This window comes from Styela clava, chromosome 9 (assembly GCF_964204865.1).
Source record: "Styela clava chromosome 9, kaStyClav1.hap1.2, whole genome shotgun sequence".
NCBI classification, from domain to species: domain Eukaryota; kingdom Metazoa; phylum Chordata; class Ascidiacea; order Stolidobranchia; family Styelidae; genus Styela; species Styela clava.
Genome location: NC_135258.1, coordinates 21,076,299 through 21,100,002, shown reverse-complemented (window position 1 = coordinate 21,100,002; position 23,704 = coordinate 21,076,299). Strand labels below are relative to the sequence as shown.

The 23,704-nt window shown below is 35.0% G+C and overlaps 2 protein-coding genes across 2 annotated transcripts; one reads left to right on the top strand and one right to left on the bottom strand.

The window, feature by feature from the left end:
* Window positions 1–1,071: 1,071 nt before the first annotated feature.
* On the top strand, window positions 1,072–13,605 carry LOC120339454 (uncharacterized). Its single transcript, XM_039407584.2, has 17 exons — window positions 1,072–1,191; window positions 1,320–1,436; window positions 1,973–2,120; window positions 2,485–2,569; window positions 2,876–3,023; window positions 3,360–3,510; window positions 3,856–3,949; window positions 4,598–4,784; window positions 5,136–5,270; window positions 5,537–5,668; window positions 8,547–8,675; window positions 9,239–9,376; window positions 9,908–10,051; window positions 10,198–10,338; window positions 10,856–10,984; window positions 11,429–11,557; window positions 12,293–13,605. Exons 1-17 carry the CDS (start codon window positions 1,137–1,139, stop codon window positions 12,934–12,936), a joined length of 2,706 nt encoding a protein of 901 aa, XP_039263518.2. The 5' UTR covers window positions 1,072–1,136; the 3' UTR covers window positions 12,937–13,605.
* Window positions 13,606–14,860: 1,255 nt separating this feature from the next.
* Window positions 14,861–22,040, bottom strand: LOC120339170 (uncharacterized). Its single transcript, XM_078116602.1, has 11 exons — window positions 21,936–22,040; window positions 20,918–21,104; window positions 20,423–20,557; window positions 20,018–20,149; window positions 19,364–19,492; window positions 18,622–18,759; window positions 18,074–18,217; window positions 17,780–17,920; window positions 17,143–17,271; window positions 16,035–16,163; window positions 14,861–15,744 (listed from the first exon to the last, which is right to left on the bottom strand). Exons 1-11 carry the CDS (start codon window positions 22,038–22,040, stop codon window positions 15,104–15,106), a joined length of 2,010 nt encoding a protein of 669 aa, XP_077972728.1. The 3' UTR covers window positions 14,861–15,103.
* Between the last annotated feature and the right edge of the window lie 1,664 nt (window positions 22,041–23,704).

Here is a 23,704-nt window from a genome sequence, read left to right as displayed (position 1 = left end):
TTTGAATCGGCAACGAATGGAACACGCCATGTAATAATGCCTGAATAATTCACACATTAAGAAGAAACGGCGATAAAAAGAGCAGTTAAAAACAATCAGACACTATATATTTATTCAGGAATAATCTTGATACCAGTTTGTTAAAATCTTTAAACATTTCGAACTAATAATATTCTTGTGTTGCATTGTATATCGATAAGAAGGCAGTACGGCATTTACACAAGTACCGGTATTCGTATAAACTCAAATTGAACTTTCTAAAATAAATATCAATTAGCATTTTCTGATGACGCATTGTTCGTGCAATGTCAACTTTTATAAGGTGGTCGGGGTAAGATCGTCAGTTTTGCAGAAAACGATAAGTTCACAACCCAATAACTTTTGATAAGGCCGGTTGTTCCCAACCGGTGGGTAATTCCCCACTTGAAGAAATTGAGGGTTTGTTAGTGGGGAATAATCGAACTTGTAAATAAATGCAAAATAATTTTACACTATAGAAAACATAATAACACAAAGTAAAGAAATATTACCATAGTGGCAACAAGTAACTAAGATTTTGAAGGAAGTTTTTGTAAACGTGTTGTTTCGTAAAGAGTATATAATTACGGAGGGGCGATAACATGGACAATTAATCAAAGCAGTGCATCGCAACGTTTTCCTATATCCACTAGCTTTCTCAAAAATATTTGCTTTAAAACAAAACCTCCAAACTGACTAAAGGTCTTGATTTCTACACTCAATTAAACAAAGTCCTATCAAAATTTATTGAAGGGTTTAGTATGTGGGGAATGAAGACCCTTTTTAAATCGGAAGTGGGTAATTCAGAAATAAAGTTGGGAACCATAGGACTATAAGTATATATCAGATGGAATTCTTCTTTGATTGGTTTAAATCATTTTGGGATAAATAATATAATGATGTTCATTATTTATAAATTTTACACCGATCCCGTGAATTCATTTCAAACCGTCTGATGGCAACACAGTGATCATGAAATCTTGCCAAAGTTGGACAAAGGACATTGCAAAAATTGACTTTTTCTTCTATTTGAATATTTCTGTCCAACTTGACATTTGTATATTTTATCACCAGAAACTATCTCAACTAACTAGTAATTGAGTCGTTTCGAAACAGCTATGCATTTCCCTATGTTATTCGTTTGTTCGATGTTTGCTGCCAATGTGTTCAAAGGTAAGCATTTTATCTCTTGCTTTATTCTTGATCTTTCACCCATTCAAAGTTAGAGCCGTAACCAGCAACTAGTCTTGTATTAAATTTGTGCCGTTTTTACAAATGCAATATGTTTGAAAACTTTACAGGTGCAACCGCATTGACTTGCGAAGATTGTCCAGGATGTGATGGTGTGTGTCATAATACTCCCGATGGCCAAGTTTGTGCTTGTGCGGACGATAAATTTGGAACAAACTGCGATTTATGTAAGAATGTATAACAAAAGTTATCTATTGATGCAATTAATACTTATAATCAAGCGAAATGTGTCCTCAGCCAATCGTTCAACCCGGAAGACATGCTTTTTAACGGTCTAGATCTCTTTCTATAGCAAACAGTAAGAATTAAACAGGACCTGTCGTTTACGTTGAGATGAATGGTATTACTACGAATTATACATGCACCATTCAAATTGTTTGTTCGGTGAATTGCGAAGAGGTAACTCCAACAAACAGATAGATGCTTCTAAGATAATGGTTTTACGTGGTTCACATTTGCCTGAAAATAAATAGTGTAATGAAACAGCACCAACATATTTGAAAAATTGATCAATTATTCATAATATATCCTTTATGATAATATTGCCGGTTTCATCTCATCTTGTAACTGAATTTGTATATGTAAATTTAAACTATCTTGCCCGAATTGAGTTACAGAATTTAATCAGATAATATATTATATTTAAAAACTGTCGGAAACTTCTTTTTTATTTTTCATATGCGATTAAATATTTAATGTTCAGGTTTGATCAAGCCTGAATTTACTGACGGTGGAAATGGATACCAATACTTGAAAACTATTGAAGTTTACAATTATATCTCAGCTCAGTTGTTTTGCGAAAGAAATGGCGGCCATCTCGCAATTTATGGACCACGTGATCCAAATTGGTTGTACGTGAGCATAATGCTTTTTTACAAAAATTTCAACCTGGCAGTGTAGACGATAATAGCCATACTTAGATGTGTTAACAGGATACTAATACTGTTAATAAAAATTAATTTCAATCCAAAATTCACAGTGAAAGTTGCACTTGACAAATAAGTTTCTCATACAGTTAACACGTTTCCTCTGAATAAGAAACTGGTTTCAAGCAACAACAAAAAACATGAATTTTGAAAACAAGGAATTTTTTATCACGGAAGCAAATTTTTCTATATATATATATATATATATACATACATACATACATACACAATTTTCATGAAAAATTTCACAGTCGGTAAAGGTACTGTACTTTCATTTCACACTATTTAGAACTGCAAATTCCGCCGCGTTCGGTGGAACTTATGTGGGGCTCACAGACAGAGATACAGAAGGAACATTTTACTGGAACGACGGGGTGAGAAAGGAACCTGAATGTTTTGTGAACAAAACTATTTAATTGGTTTATGATAAGACAAAATAAATCAAAAATGGCCAAGATAACAATATTTATTACATATTTTCTTCATTGCGTAGTTTTATCCAAATGAGATTGACAAAAGTAAAGCAAATTTCAGTATATCAAACTAAAAAATCTCCACAATATATTTTACTTTGTGATTTTAATTAAAGACCTCAGTACAAAACTGTCAATTTTTTAAACTCAATGTAGAACCTTATGTTTTTTTACGAATTCGTATATATACTTAAATACTTTTGTCAGGCGTTAGCCGATGAAGTTTATACTCCGTGGTTACCATCCCAACCTGACGACCTAAATAACCAGGACTGTGCGTTGCTTAGAACAGACGGATTTCTCAAAGATGAAGCTTGTACAATATTATCTCGGGCTCTCTGTGAGATACCAATAGGTGAGCTTTCAATAAGTTGCTTTAAGTGAAGTTTGCGACCCTTTAAAAAGAAAATAGATTGTGCATATAGAAAATTGCAAATGCAGTATTATATTGAATTAACAAACCTATAAAGTTTTATCAATGACCTATTCCCGATTGTGAGCATAATAACTCAAGCATGGCGCGATGAAAGTTTAAATGTCTTTCAAAGAGATTTTCAATGAGCGCTCAGAAACTTTTTCATATTGCGATTCAAAAGACACCAGCGTATGCGTGCGATGGAAGTGAAATACTAATTAATAATAATATTTCTTTTTCAAGTTACTTTCAAGTACATGTACCCATCCGTTTTAGATTTTCCTGCTCGGGTTCCAAAATTCATTGCAAAAAACAATTGCGAATACTTCATCATTCCTCCGGCATTTCAGCACGTTAGTGAAATACTTTGCGAACAAAAAGGAGGAGTTCTTGCGGTTGATGCAATAAATAATGGAAACAACCTCAAGTAAATGAAATATATATATTATGTTATCTCATGACTTCGCATAACAACTTCGTAAAGGCTCGTTAAGTCGTTGGCACCAATTATCTATTATAATAACTATTGCAATCACAGTCAACTTTCTATGTCCAATAAGCCATCCTACCAGTAAATACATAAAGCTTAATAAATCGTTATATTTTCCAGGTATTTACTCCACTATTGTGATTAATCATGAATTTTACCGACAAATTGTCAAACTGTTATTTAATTTTTCTAGCAACCCATTGAATATATTTAAACATTCTATATGTTATTTTCCGATGGAAAGGTAATTGTTTCAAAAATATTAAAAATCGGGTTTTGCAGGAAACTTCTATACCATTTTACTCAAAATGGACAAATACTGACTGGTGTTTTTACAGGATTTGAAAAAATGGGAACGAATTTTTTAGCACGCGGAGTAAGAAACGATTTATATGACTAATTACAATATTTTGAACTTGAAAACCATCTGTGAATACTACGAGTATGAGCAATTAGCCATCTCTTATCTGATATCTGAACTTGGTTATCAAAATTCTAATTAAATGAAAAGAGTTAAAAACATTTTTATCAATAAATATATGACTTACTAAAATGCGCTTCCAGCATTTTGAATATCTTTGTTTTAAATGGCTATTCCACTGTTAAAAAAAATCCATTACCAAGTCGTCGTTTCCCAGCAGCAGCATATTTGAGAGCAAGATGCCGAAATCGATGAAGATAAATGGATTAAATAGTGCTGCTTTTGTAATATAAAAATATTAAATATTCCCTTTAAAACTGGAATAATGGGCTTTATTTATTTTGAGCAAATGTAAATTTTTTGCTTCTAGTTGAGTGCTCGACCTTTCCCTCAACAAATGGAAATAAAAAATTAGTGTACCTTAAAAAAGAACAATTCGACTATTTAATTACAAATTTGAGCGTAGAGGATCATAAATAAATGTTTAAATCTTTCAGAATGCAGTAGCTAATATCAACGGTTGCATATCTAAAATCTTGTTCGCACAGACGCTTAATACTAGGGCTGCCTAACTTGATTACTAGATATGTGCGTGTCACTCAGGTCGCTATAGACGTGTCTGGACCGGCGGCAAAATGGTCACCAGGCCATCCAGGAGACGTTTCGGAGAGTTGTGTAATGGCAAAGTTAACTCCTGATTGGTTCGACTACGGCTGGCTTGAAGATGTTTCTTGCCAGCAGCTTCTACCGGGATTGTGCGAAGTATGCCGTTCCATAGAACCTTCAAACGGTGAGCTGACTTTTAAAATTAGGCCTGCATAGGCCTCAGGAAATGTTGCTTTTGCAGACGACGCCAAACCAAGAATATATATTTTTTCTTATTGAAATTTCCAATCATCATTTATTTTAGCGAAAATTTGACAAGACTTTGGGTTTAAAATTTAAATAAAAAAGTTTAAGTCAGTGTCTACATACGTATGATACCAACATCAATTCTTCGATCAATAGATTCAAATGAAGCTGTATTTTCTGTGATTACTATTTCATGTCCAAAAATTTTCCAAATGGCATAAAAATATTGCGTGATGATTGTGCGACAATTTTATTCAAATATCATTCTCTATAACTTAAATGATTTCAGAGCAAACGTGCAAAAGTGGTAAAGTCTGTACAATTGAGAACACGATTTGTGTAGTTCATGAAGGAAGCTGTTTCGAAGAATGTGTGTGCGCAAAAGGTTACATATTTGATCCTGCAAAACCAATTTGCGTCCAAGGTGGATTTGATGAGTGTTAATATACTTCAACTCTAATTACTAACTGCTTACAATTCCACAAATAGAGCTCTACAGTCTAATTAATCGGCTAAATTGTATTTACTGTTCAAAATAATTCTATTCAAAAAATTCATACTACAATTATTCATTAGTTTTATGGGTTGATTATAAATTAGCTGAAAGAACGCACAATGAAACTGAATATTTATTAAGTTGAAAATCTTGTTTGGTACTGAAATCTATTGAGCATGATTCATACTTTTTAGATAATGCATGTGACAGCGTTACTTGCGGACTAAATGCGTGCTGTGTTTTTGACTCCAATCTGAATCGACCCACATGTAGGTGCGAAGGGGACTATCTACCCTCAGGCCCTAATGAAGGAGATGACTGCAGCTGTAGGTTATTTTTTCTTTTTTACTTTGCCGAAAGTAAGATCGAGGTGCTTTATCAGAAACAAATACATATATGTTCGATTAAGTCAAAGCAAAAGTCACACCGCACAACAATTTGATCGCAATTGATCGATATGACTGCGTCAGCATTAGTAGTCAGTTTAATACTCGTTCCAATACATCTCAGACGCGTTCAATCTTAATTTTGTGCACTAATGAACAGCCTTCAATGACGTCAAATGTAGGCTATATTGTCTGTTGACATCGAATGTTTTAGCTGTAAACGCCAAACCCATATCGTGCAGAGCAGGTTTGCGAATTATTTACATAAAGAAATTACGCCGCTCGCTTCGTCAACTGCAAGACCCAGATTAACATAATCGATACGAACATTTCAGAAATCTCGTAAATGCGCTATGACAAGGGGGTCCAAGGTGGTCGGCATCTGGGTCCACGATATTATTTTTGTTTGTTCGAGAACCACATTAGTGCCAAAAATAGGAAGACTACACTTATAAAACAAAATCGTTCAATGTACAAATGCATTTGATAATTACTTATTATCAATTATTATTAATCAATCGTTTTATAATATAGAATCTATAATTTTATATCAACATTTATGTTAGTCGTTGACAGTCAGTAACAGACATCTAACGTTTCGTCTTCCAACCTGCTCTTTGTATAATTTAGGCTCCAGTCTCCTCATAGCGAAGAAAGTGCTTTTGCAAATATAAGTACACATCGAAAATATTCTCAAAGCAAACATTTAATTTTTTTACACCGAAACAACTTGCCTACATACCAAGTATTGAGGCTTACTTTTGTTTTTCACAAACAAGTACTTTTCCTTCCATATGGAAATAAAATCTGTTTGAATTGGTCGTTTTTTTTTCAAACTCTTGATAACAAAACTACTCACTACTGATCGATAACGTAATTTCAGCAAATGTGAGGTACAGGGGTATCGAAACGATATTTACCAAATTTTCTGACATGCAAGCAGTAATTTCTGTGCTATTGTGTACGCTATATTTACAAAAAGACAATGTGATTTTGCCATATCAGCTATCAGTAGGCGTAGCCAATTGAGCCTATTGAGATGTTATCAGCGGATATTCTCGACCGAAAATATAGAATCAATTTGTGGATATTACAAGTCATATACGACTGTTTAAATCAAATAACTCACTTAATCTAGTTGACAATTTAGGATAGGCAACCACGCTATTCAACTAACCTACCAACATCGTTTCTGTCTACCCTTTCTCATCTTGTCATTACAATACCAGGGGTCGGCAACCTTTTAAACTCGGCGTGCCAGTTTATGAATAATGAGCACCTTCGCGTGCCAAACATTTTTATGTGTATGGTTTGCATAGCCAACTACCTGATTTGAATAGTAAGCGGATGAGAAACCTATTCGTTTTATTGGATAACGTGCATGGAAACTAGCTTACGGGAGATTTCGGCATACGGCATTTCCTGTCTTTGCACGACTTAAGTAATAGGTATTAAGGCCACTCTCGATTAGTTTTGTAGCCAGAAACAATGAAATCGCGATAAATACTAAAGAAGATAAAATTTATTTTGGTACTTCCGTAGTATGTGCACCAAGATGGCGGACACCGGAACGTAGTGTGTGTACCAGGTTAGGGTTAGGCCATAATTTCAGGTACAAATACTACGGGAATCCTTTGGCTAGTCCCCAAACTCGTAATAGAACTGAAATAAGGAAAATTGGAAATAAAATATGCCCTAACCCAAACCTGGTACACATTCTACTTTCCGGTGTCCGCCATCTTGGTGCACATACAACGGACCTTTATTTCATCGTTTTTGTTGGGGCTGCATGTAGCTCACGGTGAAATGATGAAAATCAGCCAGGCGCGCAGTAAGGATTTTCGAAAGGGGGTGTTTCAAAATCAAAAATTTCCATTCCCTTATGAAACAGCTACGAGAATCTAAAACTTTCTTCCATATTGATATAATTTTGTAACTTGCGGTTACGTCTTCTTGCGTCAATATATAAACATTATTAGTCTGAAATACTACTCAATCTTTTGATGTAAAAATACGAGATAAACATGCCTAATGGCGAATTGTATTCAGTTTCGATTGATTGTATAATAACTCTCAGCGAATTTCAATTCTGGGCAAAAATAAAATAATTATTATCGTTGTCGTGGAATAATTGTTGTGATTCATGGAGAATAAACACCAACTAAAAGTGTTTACGGCCTAAATAACACGTCACGCTGACAAAAATAATCAAGAATATTAGCAAAAAGCGATCGCACGCGGTATTTGCGACTTTTTCAATTTTTCAAAAATTTGAAAGGAGGGGGATGATCGACTGCACACGCTTATCTACACCGATTTTGGATACAGACTTCGGCCTCTCGTCGATTGCAGTCAAATATTGCATTTCTTTCCAATGAATTTTTCGATTTGTTATTTTTTGTTCAGTTGTAGAATGTTTGTCGCACTACGAAAATAAATATCTGAATATGGCTCAAATCGCTTGGCGTGCCATGAGAAATCCTCCCGCGTACCACAATTGGCACGCGTGCCAGGGGTTGCCGACCCCTGCACTAGTCAATACAATGATGTTAGTAATTTAACAATATGCCAAAAGATCATTCTAATTATTTTTATGACGAAACAACAGCAAATGCGATTTTTGGTTGCGGTAAACTACCAATTGTTACCTATAACAACAACTGTGATGCGGGCCTCAGATAAGGATGCCTTGGCATGGATCTGAACCATCATGTGCATGGTCTCTTTATGAAGATAACCAAATATCTATCGAATATTCATGAAATTGTTTGTGTTATATCAACGTGATGGTTAATTCAGTTGCTGGTCTTTTCTTTAGATCCTTCGTGTTCTGCCCCAAGTTGTGGGAGCAACGCAATTTGCGTTCGGAATGTTGACACATACCAAGACAAATGTATATGTCTGGACAATCATATACCCAATCCTGCAACGGCAGGAGCATGTGTTCGTGAGTATATTAATCGAGTTGAATATACGAATTCTCAAATAATATTGTGAGTTCATACAGCTTTGTACTTTAAATAATCAATGCGAAATTTATCAATGTCGAATAATTGGAAAATGGCAATACTGAATGAAAAAAATATCATATCGTCATTTAAAATGAGATAGCGTTGTCGAACACGAAATAATCGTTGATGATTGTGCCACAAAAGCATGAATATTCATTCATTAACCCATTGTAAAGAAAATACATCGCTGACTCCGATCTCGTACGCAGACGAGCAGAGACGTGCTTTTTAGTATAGAGCTAGCTCGATTTCTTCTAACCTTCAGGGTTGGATTATCTCGGGGAATGTGATTGAAGATGACGATAGTTTATTTCATTTCTTTCAAGTATCTATTTAGTACAAAATGTGTAGTTTTCTATTTACGTAAAGAATAGACCTTGTGATTTATTTATTTTTTCTTCATTTTTAGATTCAAAATTCAGACAATCTGTAGTTGTTTTAAATTTAGTATCATTTTTAAATAATTTATTGAATTAAAGATGTCGATATTGATTTTCAGAAAATCCATGCGCAACAGGAGGACTTAACTGTGGAGCAAATACCAAATGTTGTATAACAAACCCCAGTACGGCATCGGGTGAATGCTTATGTGACGAAAGATACTACTACGTAACTGGAAGCACGACGGAATGTTTTGGTACTATTTTGTTTGTCTTTACTTTAATCGGAACACTTTGTGCTTATAATCAGAGAAAAATGTAAATCGACAAACAAAATTTGCTTGACATTTTCCTTTGCATTTTATTACCGCGATAAAGAGATACCAATATCTCGTCAGCTGAGGGACCATGCAGTGAGACATGAATTGTTAAGCCTTTTCCAACACCATTTTACTCTATTCTAAAAACTAACATTTCCTGTCCTGCTATCAATAATCCTTCCACCAAATCAACCAACCGAGATGGATGAAAATGCGCGCATGTATACCTTGGATAACTTCGAAAGCAAAGTAAGTCTGCGGAGAGATTCCTCAAGATATTATGATGTTTTTATATATCAGTGGCTGCCTTTATCTAGCCTTGCTCGGAGCAAAATGCACGGGTAAGCGTCGTATTACGTCATTATACAAAAACATTTGCTCTCCCCTCTTCCAATTTTGGGCTGGCTACGCTCTTGCTATGGATATTTAAAGTTCGATTTCAAGTCTTTAATTTTTTTCAACAAACAGATCCATGTGACAATTCACTCATCACATGTGGAACAGGTGCAATTTGTGTTGTAGATGTGAGTGATATTTCTCTACCAAAAGGTGTTTGCACATGTCCGACGAATACTATTACGCTTACGACTGCTGCCACTGGTGGATGTATCAGTAAGACTTTCCACTACTTGTATTTGTTATAATTTACTTTGGGTTTGGAATCAAAACATTGGGTTTTTAGTGTATTAACCTTATGATCATAAATATTATATAAGTCTTTCTCTACATGTGACATTGACTAAAAGTTGATTTTGCAGCCGACAAATGCTCAAATGGAGATCTTCCATGTGAACCTAATTCACAATGCCTCGTCATAAACAGAGCCACAGGGAAACAAGCATGTGTTTGCAAAGAAGGATTCTACAAGATCGCCGATACTGATGAATCAGGATGTTTTGGTGATAAATTAAAATGAACATTAGATAATTAGTCAAAAATAGATGATACTTGGGGATTTGTACAAATTATACCTGAACCTAAGAGTGAAAAATAATATGGTATTTTCTTACTCCGCTCTTTCAAACAAGAGAAAATTCAGAAACGTGTGAACAGATGATTAGAATGACTTATATGAAGCTTTTGAATATTGGAATTTGAACTGATATTCCTAAAAACACTTTTTGAATGACAAAGCACCCTATTCTCGACGAGAGATAAAGCCCGAATCAAATAATTCAAATTAATTACTATCATTTCATTAGCTAGAGCAAAATTATTATGCAACTACGTTTTTTTAGCTTATTTTTTCAAATAAGTTTGCTCGGAGCAAAGTCTGTAACTGAAAGTCGAATAAGTACTGATGAAAGAGTTGAAGAGTTCAACCTAGTTACAGGTCCCAGTAAGCCCAGAAAAATTTGGAAAAGACATACTAGCCTAAATTTCGTATATATATGTATTTGTAACATATGCTTTTAGATCCGTGCGACGGTGTGAGTTGTACTGGAGCATCTGAGAGTTGTGTGATTGACTTTGGTGGGGCTACACCGGCAGGTGTGTGTGTATGCAACGTGAATTACATTAGGAACTTTGAAAATAACTGCGTTGGTAAGTATACAGTAGTTATTAATTACACTGAAACAATGAATAAATTAAGGCTTATTTAAAATTTTGGACTCTGGCCATGTTTAATGTTTACGGCAGTACACCATCCGTTATTCCGGTTTAGTAGTTTTTCAACACATTGGAAAGTTTCAGCACTTGTAAAAATCAGATGCCACGTTATAATCTTGAGCAGCATATTACAGAATCTAGAAGTAAATCTGGAAGCAATAAATTGAAGATGTATATTTTGAAAAAATGGTCGTTATTCAAAAACAGATGACAAAATGCGATTATTTTTCAATCCTTCCAATCGTGTAGTAAATATTTTCAGAATGCTCATCTGAAGAAATTTTTATTTATGCTCCAACTTCCAAATATCGATTGGTGGTTTTTCAAAGATCTATTTCAGTTATTTTAACTTGAATTAATATCTTGGTGTTGTTTCAGCTGACGCATGTGTCACATTAACATGTACTAACGGTGTTTGCGGATTCAATAAACCTCCATCATTTTCACAAGGATGTGTTTGTAAACGTGGATTTGGATTCAAGATTTCTTCCACTACTGTGTGCGAAGGTTGGACTCATATTCACTTTGAACTTATTTGCTATCAAATGTTTTATTTTCTCTGTAAAAAATCATCTAGATATATCTTCATCGTCAACGATTTTATGCAAATTTTGATACTAAGGAGATTAAAGTTAATCATTCTCTATATATACTGACAGCTCGTAGACAAAGTCAAGTTGATTATAAACTTCAAAACATTTCGCATTCTCAGACCCTCGGTATGGTGAAATATTGAGCACACAAATCTTGGTATATTCTTTCCTACTCCCAACTGTTGTTTCTAACGCAGTGGTTTTCAAACTTCACTTTTGTTGTGACGCCCTACGAAAAATATGCCCTAGTTTCGACTCCCCGTGAAAAATGTCTCGATACCTTTCAATAAAAGACCTTTTTTGCAAAGAGTTTTATTTAAACGAACAAACAAAATTTGACGAAAGGCAGGGAAATCGCAGTTAATGCGATGGGTGTACTTTTTTTTTTTTTACAATTGTCATTGAACCGTCTGAACATTTATCCGAGAGCGATATTTTGCCTTTATTAAGGCCACGTCAAAAAGTCGCAGAGGGGATGACAGTGTATATATAACGTTTTTTATAACTCCGGAAAGATAATCGTTATCCAAGAAAATCAAAAAATTCGTTACATTTTTAGAATCAAAATTTCTTACTATATCACTTGTGCGTAGCGACGCCCATTTTGAGAACCACGATTCTAACGTATAAATATTTATCAATATTTCAGCATGTCCACAAACAAAATGGGAATTCCCAAGCAGGAGTGTCAATGATTATATAAAAGTCAATGATCCAGAAGGTTTGAAACAGTTGAATGCACTGACTTTATGTGCGTGGTTGACCCCACCGTCTGGAATGAGTTTTTTAGAAGGATCTTTATTCAGTCATGCAACCAGTAGATCAAACGATAAATTTATGGTGCAAATAAAATCGTCTAGGCAGACTGTGTTTCTACATTCTACTGCAAATGGCCTGGAAAGGGTTGACTTTGATCTAAGAATTTCGAAACGAAGTCATTTGTGTTATGTGGTTGCAAGAGAGCTATATTATGTGCAATTGTATTTAGACGGCAAACTTTTTGATACAGTCCAATACGACAGTAATGAAAGCGACCCCGCGGAAACAGGGCAACAGGCAATCATAATCGGTCAAGACCAAGACAGTATCGGGGGCGGATTTGAAGCAAATCAGGCTTTTGAGGGAACCATAGAAAATCTATTAGTATACGACAGAGTTCTAAAACGCGAAGAGATCAAGACTATGGCCGCTGATTCCTGCTCTTGCATAACTGATTATTACTTAACTTTGGAACAAAGTAAGGTGACATCACACGGTGGAGTTATACAGGGCACTCCAGTTTCCTGTACCTGAATGAATTGATTCAAATCCAAATTGAGTTGATGGATTTTATTGTATAATCTGTGATAGATCGAATGCATATATATCATTCCAAATTTTTATTTTTTTATTTTATACAAGATACTTTCACTATTGTGTTTTGCCCGAAGCTTTTTGTTGGACATGTGACTTACTTAAACCAATAATTCAATGTTATACTCGAGACTAATTTTACATTGGCTGACAGAAGTATCAACATTCAAATTACCAATATTTGTCAGTGGAACGCACCTGACTCAAATATTTGGACAAAATTCATCATTGTAGTTCTAATGAATTTTTTGTCATGTATATATTAGGTTTTTGAAAAATCCTGAATATTAAAGAGTATTTCGGTGATGTAGTTGACAATATCTTTCAGAGTTAAGAAGTAACTGATTATATTGTGGATATATTATTTTTATGATTCAATATGTATGTTTGAAATGTCAAATTTATTTCTCCGTATGGCACTTCAAACACCATTTGCACCAATTTGCAGATCGCAACAAATGAGAGACGTTAAAATTTCACGATTTTCATTTGCTCGCTATCGTCGGAAGATAAATATAGAATTCCATGCTATACACAACTTTCGATACATTTGTGGATGTTTTTGACGTTTGAGATGATATACCGAATAATAAAAGATTCACGAGTGTGCATTTGTGTGACTTAATATGGACAGGTTAATTTCTGTATGGTACCAGTGTTATACTAAATGAGCCTGCGCATCTAATAGCAATTTCGCAGAATATTCTCTTACTAACCAAATTCCTATAATTCTGCGAAGCTAAATTGTATTGCTTCACTGGTTTGGTGAAAATTGGTTTTAAATATGGAGCATAGCACTATTTACAAGATCTATATAATATACGGTACGAGTTTAATGTTTATTAGAGCATTTTGTGAGCTAGATCGAAATAAATTGATGACTAATAGTTGTTTCGCTTCATAGAATTTGCAGGTTGTAATGCCAAGTTCTGAAGTTGGTTCAAACAAGGTTTTCGCCAGAAAATACTCTAGAAAAGACTTCTAATATATCCCACGGAGCTATGGACCTTTCCCCGACCTCTATTCTCCCTATACTTTACCATTGCTAAATTTTCGGGACTTATTTTAGGAGTGGTATTGGCGCCTGTAAAATGGGGTATTTGTTTCAAATCAACATTTTTATTCATCACACTTCCAGCCGCATTTCTAATCTCGCTGCACGGTTTGTATTTTAAATACTCCACCATCATGTCCATGCATCAGGAACGAACAACAACTTGGGATAAAGTTAAAAACGTAAAAAAGTGTACGTTGGCCACTGGAACAGTGAATACACATTTAAAAAACATAGGTTTATATAAAATTGAGCAATAACTTCTAAATTAATTAAAGATGTCAACCACACCTCACCCTCCAACAGGTGAAAAATATTAAATTCAAGTATTATAAATTAGAATCATGTTCAATTCAGCGTGTTTATTCCGACACACGAAGCTCGTAAAACAAGGCTCATAATAGGTTAATAAAAAAATAAAGGCTTCTTCTTTCCGAGTCTGAATTTTCAGTTATTATCCTTATTCATGGAAACTGGGCTCCGCGCATTCTGTTTTGCATAAAGCTCCGAAATAGTTTAGGCCGGCCCTGATGAACCTCATATGCGTGTAAACTCGCATCTCGGCAAGCAACACTCCTCTCTAACGCCACGAGGATAAATAAATTTTATATATCAAACAAACATATTGAATCATAAATATTTATAATTTCACGATATAATCAGTTTCTTCTTAATTCTGAAAGATATTGTCAACTATCACGTCAGACGTCACCGAAATAAGATTCAATATTCAAAAATTTTCATATATAAACATAATATCTACATGACAAAAAATTCATTAGAACTACGGTGATAACTTTGTTAAAATATTCGAGCCAAGTGAGTGCCACTGACAAATATTCGTAATTTCGAATGTTGATACTGCTGCCAGCCAATGTAATTTTAGTCTCGAGTATGAATTATTAGGTAAAGTCACATCAAAAAGTTTGGGCAAAACACAATAATGAAAGTGTAAATAAATTGAAAAACTGAAATTTTAAATTGATATCATTCAATCTATCACAGATTATAAAATAAAACCCATCAACTCAATTTGGATTTGAATCAATTCATTCAGGTACAGGGAACTGGAGTGCCCTGGACAACCCCACCGTGTGATGTCACCTTGCTTTCTTCCAAAGTTAAGTAATAATCAGTTATGCAGGAGCAGGAGTCAGCGGCCATAGTCTTGATCTCCTCGCGTGTTAGAACTCTGTCGTATACTAACATATTTTCTATGGTTCCCTTAAAAGCTTGATTCGCTTGAAATCCGCCCCCGATACTGTCTTGGTCTTGACCGATTATGATTGCCTGTTGCCCTGTTTCGGCGGGGTCGCTTTCATTACTGTCGTACTGGACTGTATCAAAAAGTTTGCCGTCTAAAAACAATTGCACATAATATAGCTCTCTTGCAACCACATAACACAAATGACTTCGTTTCGAAATTCTTAGATCAAAGTCAGCCCTTTCCAGGCCATTTGCAGAAGAATGTAGAAACACAGTCTGCTCGGTCGATAGTATATTCAATATAAATTTATTGGATGAGCTACTGGTTGCATAACTGAATAAATGCCCAGTCAAATCTTCTCCAGATGGTGGCGTCAACCACGCACATAAAGTGATTGCACTTAATTGGTTTAAACCTGCTGGATCATTGACCAAAATATAATCACTGGCACTTCTGTTTGGAAATTCCCATCTTGTTTGTGGACATGCTGAAATATATTTTTAAATATTTATACGTGGAAACAACAGTTGGTAGTAGGAAAGGATATACCAAGATTTGTATGCTCAATATTTCACACTACTACGAGTCTAAGAATACGAGGATGTTTTGAAGTTGATATTTAACTGGACTTTTGTATACATAGAAAAGCAGTCAGTAGAGAATGATTTACTTTTTCCTCTTTAGTATTAAAATTTGTATAAAATAGTTGTCGATGAAGATTTATTACAAAAAAAAACGTTTGATGAAAATTAGGTTCAAAGTGAATATGAGTCCAACCTTCGCACACAGTAGTGGAAGAAATCTCGAATCCATAGCCACGATTACAAACACATCCTTGTTGAAATGATGGAGGATTATTGAATCCGCAAACACCGTTTGTACACGACAATGTGGCACACACGTCAGCTGAAACAATACCAAGATATTAATAAGTCAAAATAACTGAAATAGTTCTTTACAAAAGCGGCCAATCGGTATTTGGAAATTGGGTTAAAAATTTCTTCAGATGAACATTCTAATAATATTTAATACACGAATGGGTGAATTAAACAATAATCGCATTTTGTCATCTGTTTTCGAATAACGTCCATTTATTGAAAATATTCATCTTCAATTTAGTGCCTCCATATTTACTTCCAGATTCTGTAATATGTTGCTCCAGACTTTAAAGTGGCATCTGATTCTTATGAATGATAAAACTTTCCTATTTGTTGAAAAATTATTAAACCGGATGGTGTACTGCACTCAGCATTAAAATGGCCAAAGTCCAAAATTTTAAATAGGCTTTAATTTAATAAATGATTAGTGCAGGGGTTCCCAAACCGCGGCCCGCGGGCCAAATACGGCCCGCGTAACGATTTAAAATGGCCCGCCGAGCTCACGTGAAATAGTGTTCAACAGATTGTATTTCTACTTTTTTGCGATCTAGATACCGCTAATTTATGTCATTATCAGAGTTCAAGCACGTGTTTATCGTAACAATTCAATTATACCAGTATATCAATTATGGGTCCCGGAGTTAGGATTACATAAGGCAGTAATTTAGGTATCAGCCATATAGGAAAGCTTAAAGATGTCAGAAATCTAACGAAAACTAGATTCAGAAAACTAACGTTTCATGGATAAATGGCAGTGTTCGTATTTCTCCATTGAAAAGTATCAAACTTTAGAGATTTGTCTTCTTTGCCAACGAACTATTCCAGTTCTGAAGGAATACAACATTAAGCGCCATTATTAGTCAAACAAACATGTTTCAAAAAAATGTCAAATGAAAGTGAATCCACTTTTGGGCGCTACATTCTTCCGGCCCGCGAACATCTTTCCGATTCTAATTTTGGCCCGCGGCCAATAAAGTTTGGGAACCCCTGGATTAGTGTATACTTACCAACGCAGTTATTATCAAAGTTCCTTATGAAATTCACGTTGCATACACACACACCTGTCGGTGTAGAACCACCAAAGTCAATCACACAACTTTCAGATGCTCCAGTACAACTCACACCGTCGCACGGATCTAAAAACATATGTTACAAATACATATATATGTATAAGAAGTTTAGGCCGGTATGTCTTTTCCAATCTTTCTTATCTTACTGGGACCCGTAACTATGTTGGACTCTGTTTTGGTTTTCAACTCTTTCATCAGTACTTATTCGACCATCAGCTAGAGACTTTGCTCCGAGCAAACTTATTTTAAAAATAAGCTAAGAAAACGTGGTTGCATACTAATTTTCCTCTAGCTAGTAAAATGATAGTGATTAATTTAAATTATTTGTTTCGGTTGGTTTCGGAAATTTTATATGCAATTCGATTTGGGCTTTATCTCTCATCGACAATAGTGTTTTTCGGAATATCAGTTCAGTTTCAATATTCAAAAGTTTCATGTAAGTCATTCTGATCACCTGTTCATACGTTTCTGCATTTTCTCTTGTAAGAGTTAATTTTAACCTAATTTGTATAAATTGCCCAAGTATCATCTATTTTAGCCTAATTATCTATTTTTCATTTGAAAAATTTATCACCAAAACATCCTGATTCATCAGTATCCGTGATCTTGTAGAAACCTTCTTTGCAAACACATGCTTGTTGTCCTGTGGTTGTATCTATGACGAGGCATTGTGAATTAGGTTCACATGGATAATCTCCATTTGAGCATTTGTCGACTGCAAAATCAATTTTGGTCAATGTCAAATTTTACACGTAAAGAGAGACTTACATAAAATTGATGATCATAGTACTAACACAGTAAAAACCCAATGTTTCGATTCCAAACCCAAGTAAATTATAAAAATGCAACAAGTAGTGAAAAGTCTTACTGATACATCCACCAGTGGCAGCAGTCGTAAGCGTAATAGTATTCGTCGGACATGCGCACACACCTTTTGGTAGAGAAATATCACTCACATCTACAACACAAATTGCACCTGTTCCACATGTAATGAGTGAATTGTCACATGGATCTGTTCGTTGAAAAAATTAGAAGACTTAAAATCAACCTTTCATACCCCTACGATACAAGGGAATCTAAACATCTAAAAACACATTTTGGGTTTCGCTTGGTTACATGAATGATATCCTATGCCTGGTTCACAAATACAAACCAGGTTAAGATGTATAATTTCACATATAATTTGATATTACGTTCCAATGAAATAACATTTAATTCTGTCATTGACAAAAATTGTATAGTAAGATTTTAAGACAGACAGATGTTTGTAGCTCTTTCTTTCATTTACGTTATTAAAATGCAAAGGAAAATGCCAAGCAAATTGTGATTGTCGATTCACATTTTTCTTCAAACGAAGCAATCGCTAATTATAAGCATAGAACGTTCCGATTAAAGTAAAGACAAACAAAATAGTACCAAAACATTCAGTCGTGCTTCCAGTTACGTAGTAGTATCCTTCGTCACATAAGCATTCACCAGATGCCGTACTGGGGTTTGTTATACAACATTTGGTATTTGCTCCACAGTTAAGTCCTCCTGTTGCGCATGGATTTTCTGAAAATCAATATCCCATTACCATAGATTCAGCAGTTGCTTCGACATCTCTAATAAATAATAAATTATTCAAAAATGTTACTGAATTCAAAACAACTACAGATTGCCTGATTATTGAATCTGAAATCAGGAAAATAAAAATAAATCACAAGGTCTATTGTTTACGTAAATAGAAAACTACAAATTTAGTACCAAATAGATACTTGAAGGTAATGCAAGAAATGAAATGAAATATTGTCATCTACAATCACATTCCGCGAGGTAATTCGACCCTAAAGGCCACACTCGTAACATTTGAAGAAATCGAACTAGCTCTACTAAAAAGTACGTCTCTGCTCGTCTGCATACGAGATCAGAGTAAGCGATATATATCGTTCACAGTGAATTAGTGAATGAATATTCGTGCTTTTTGACACAATCATAAACGATTATTTCATGTTTGACAACGCTCTTTAATTTTGAATGACGATATATTTCTTTTGGAATTGCCCTTTTCGATTCTGCAGCATTGCTGAATTTCGCATTGATTATTGAGAGTACAAGGTTGTATGAACTCACAATATTAAATCAGAATGCGTATATTCAACTCGCTCGATATACTCACGAACACATGCTCCTGCCGTTGCAGGATTGGGTATATGATTGTCCAGACATATACATTCGTCTTGGTATGTGTCAACATTTCGAACGCAAATTGCGTTGCTCCCACAATTTGGCGTAGTGCACGAGGGATCTAAACAAAAACCAGCATATGAATTAAACATCACGCTGATATAACAGGCTACAAACAATTTCTGCTTCGATCAATCGATATGTATTTGGTTATCATAAAGGGACTATGCACAGGGTGGCCTATATTCAGGCCCAGGCATCATTATTATAAATTATAGCCCTAAGTTGGCTACGCTTACTGAAAGCTGTTATGGCAAAATCAATATCCTCCCTGTCGCATCGTCTTTTGGTAAATAGCGTAGACAGTAACATAGAAATTACTGCTTGTATGTCAGTAAATTTGGTAAATATCGTTGCGATACCCCCTCGTTCATTACTGCACAAAATTAATATTGAAGGCGTCTGGGATGCATTGGAATGAGTATTGAACTGGCTGTTAATGCTGACGCAGTCATATCGATCAATTGCAATCAAATTGTTGTGCGATGTGACTTTTGCTTTGACTCAATCGGACATATTTGCTTCTGATAAAGCACCTCGATCATACTTTCGGCAAAGTAAAAAAAGAAAAGAAAAAATAACCTACAGCTGCAGTCATCTCCTTCATTAGGGCCTGAGGGTAGATAGTCTCCTTCGCACCTACATGTGGGTCGATTCAGATTGGAGTCAAAAACACAGCACGCATTTAGTCCACAAGTAACGCTGTTACATGCATTGTCTGAAAAGTATAAATCATGCTCAATAGATTTCAGTACCAAACAAGATTTTCAACTTGATAAATATGCAGTTTCAATGTGCGTTCTTTCAGCTTTTTTATAATTAACCCATAAAACTAATGAATGGTTTGTAATGTGAATTTTTTGGATAGAAAAATATTTTGAACAGTAAATACAGTTTACTCGATTAATCAGACCGTAGAGCTCCGTTTGTGGAATTGTATTCAGTTGGTAATTACAGTTAAAGTATATTTAACATAATATATCAAATCCACCTTGGACGCAAATTGAATTTGCAGGATCTAATATGTATCCTTTTGCACACACACATTCTTCAAAACAGCTTCCTTCATGAATTACACAAATTGTATTCTCCATCGTACAGACTTTACCACTTTTGCACGTTTGCTCTGAAATTAATCATCAAAAAATGAAGAATGTTTTTTATTTAAATATTCGAAAAACTTTATAAAATCATCACGCAAAATATTTCATGCCATTTCGAAAATTCCTGGACATGAAATAGTAATTACCAAATTATAAAATACAGCTCAGTTCGGATCCATTGATTAAAGAATTGCTGTTGATATCATATCACATCCATCGCTAAAGAGTACTCAGTGTTGACACTGACTTAAACTTTTTATCATTTTTCAAGTTCCGCCAAATTGTCGCTAAAATTAGTGTGGAGATTGGAACTTTCAAAGAAATATATTCGTGGTTTGGCCTCGCCTTGCTATTCAGTCTGGTATTTTCAAAAATCAACTCACCATTTGAAGGTGCTATGGAACGGCATACTTCGCACAATCCCGGTAGAAGTTGATGGCAAGAAACATCCTCCAGCCAGCCGTAGTCGAACCAATCTGGAGTTAAGTTTGCCATTACACAACTATCCGAAACGTCTCCTGGATGGCCTGGTGACCATTCTGCCGCCGGTCCAGACACATCTATCGCTACCTGAATAACACGCACATATCTAGTGATCAAGTGAGGCAGCCCCAGTATTAAACGTCTACTCGCCCAAGGTCTTAGAAGTATTGAAATATTTATGATTTCCTACGCCCAGTTTTGTAATTAAATAGTCGATTTTTTTTGTAAGTTACACTATTTTTCATTTACATTTTCGGTACTCCCGAAGTATGTGAACCAAGGTGGCGGACACCGGAACGTAGTAGCCTATGTGTACTAGGTTAGAGTTAGGCCATAATTACAGGTACAAATACTACGGAGGTCACTTGGCTCGTCTCCAAACTGGTAAAAGAACTAAAAAAGGAAAATTAGAATAAAATTATAGCATAATCCTAACCTGGTACACATACTACGTTCTGGTGTCCACCATCTTTGTTCACAAACTTAGATTAGAAGTAAAAACTTACATTTTTACAAAGTACATAAAGCCCAATTTTTATTACAAAAGCTTTTTAGTTTTGGCAGCACTATTTAGTCTTTTTGCCTTCGTGAATTTCGGCATAATATTCCTTATATGCTGCTGCTAGAAACGATGACTTGGTTATGGATTTGTTACAACAGTGGAATAGCCATTTTTGGAAAGATATTCAAAATGATGTCAGAGCATTCCAGTAAGTCATATTTATTGATTAAAATTTTTCGAAGTATTTTATTATTCTATTTTATTCTTTATTATTATTTTATTATTATATTTATTATTTTATTCGAATTTTTATAACCAAGTTCAGATAAGAAAGGCCTAATTGCTTATAATCATAGATTTCAGAGATGTTTTTCAAGTTCAAAATATTTTAATTAATCATATAAATCGTTTCTTACTCCGTCAGCTAAAAAATTCGTTCCCACTTTTTCAAATCCTGTAAAAACACCAGTCTGTATTTGTCCATTCTGAGTGAAATGGTGAAGAAGTTTTCTGCAAAACATGATTTTTGACATTTAGTGGATTGCTAGAAAAATTGAATACCAGTTTGGCAATTTGTCGGTGAAATTTATGATTAATCACAATAGTGGAGTAAATACCTGTACAATATACCGATTTTTAAGCCTTATGTATTTACTGGTAGAATGGCGTATTGGACATATAAAGTTGACCAAAATTGCAATCGTTATTATAACGGATAATTGATGACAACGAGCCTTTACAAAGTTGTCATGCTGTTGATGATGGCTAATAATGCCTTGTCGAGTAACGTCCCTAATAATTGATTGTGCTATCTGTCTTGTGCTAACGTGTCGCAGTTGCGTCACTCGCTAGTATGTTCTGTTGCTGTAAATATCTTATGTTGTGTGTTATGCTGGTGTAATAAAGAAGTGTAAGCGTATTCAGTTGAACCCTTATTCTATAATAGCTTGGGTGTAGAACTTAACATATAACCAAGACATTATTAACATGGTGGCAGCGGTATCTGAAATTCGCTTACCGTCGACTCTTGATCTGCATGATGAAAATTTATCAGAAACATTTAAAAAATGGAAGAGACAGATTGATATTTTCATGCTAGCCAGCGGTTCTACTAGCAAGTCAAAGGAAGAACAGAAGGCAATAATCTTATATTGCGCAGGTTCTCAAATGATTGAAGCTGCCGAACACTTTGTATACAGTGATACAGAGGACGAAAATGACCCTAAAGTTCTACTACAGAAAATGGCTGAACACTGTAATCCTCGGAAGAATGAGGTGATGGAGACTTTTCGCTTTTTCAATATACAGTACAAAGACAATTTTGATACATTTCTCGTTGAACTCCGTAGTAAAGCCGATTCCTGTAATTTCGAAAACAAAGACCGAATGATCAGAGATAAAATCGCATTTTCAGTAAGCGGTAAATTACAAGAAATTCTGCTGCGGGAGACTGATCTCAATATGTCAAAAGCCATAAAGATTTGCCAAACATATGAAATGTCAGAAAAGCAAGCGACGGAGATCCGTGCATCTTCAGAAAGCGAGCAACGAATTTTGTCGACTAAAAATAGACAATACCGAAATACGAACAGAGCTCCGAAAAACAAGCGTATTCCAAATGCATACCAAGAATGTAAATTTTGTGGACGCAGACACAAGTTCGGGATATCCTTTTGTCCTGCCTATGGAAAAACTTGTCATTCGTGCAATGGTAGAAATCATTTCCGAGTGAAGTGTAGAAACGCAAGCTATGTTCGACAAATGAAGAAACATGACCAAAATGAAGAAACGCTTGAAGAAGGTCACCAGCGTGTCCAGAATATAAATAACGTCAACAGTTCAAGAATTACTGCTCTGATGGAAGTCAACAATTATGAAGTCAGATTTCAAATTGATAGTGCTGCAGATGTCAACACAATATGCGAGAAATATGTGCGGAAAGACCAAATTAGACCAACTACTGACAATCTTGTGATGTGGAATAAAACGAAAATGAAACCACTTGGTGAGGCAATTTTAAAGGTAAAAAATCCTCGAAGTGATGAAGTCGCAGAGGTAAGATTTACTGTTGTCAAGAATAATTTCAACTGTCTTTTGGGGTTAATGACAATACAAGAAATGGGTTTGATTACAATAAACAGCGATAAATTTATTGCAAATGTTGACCTACCGCAAACTTTGGGAA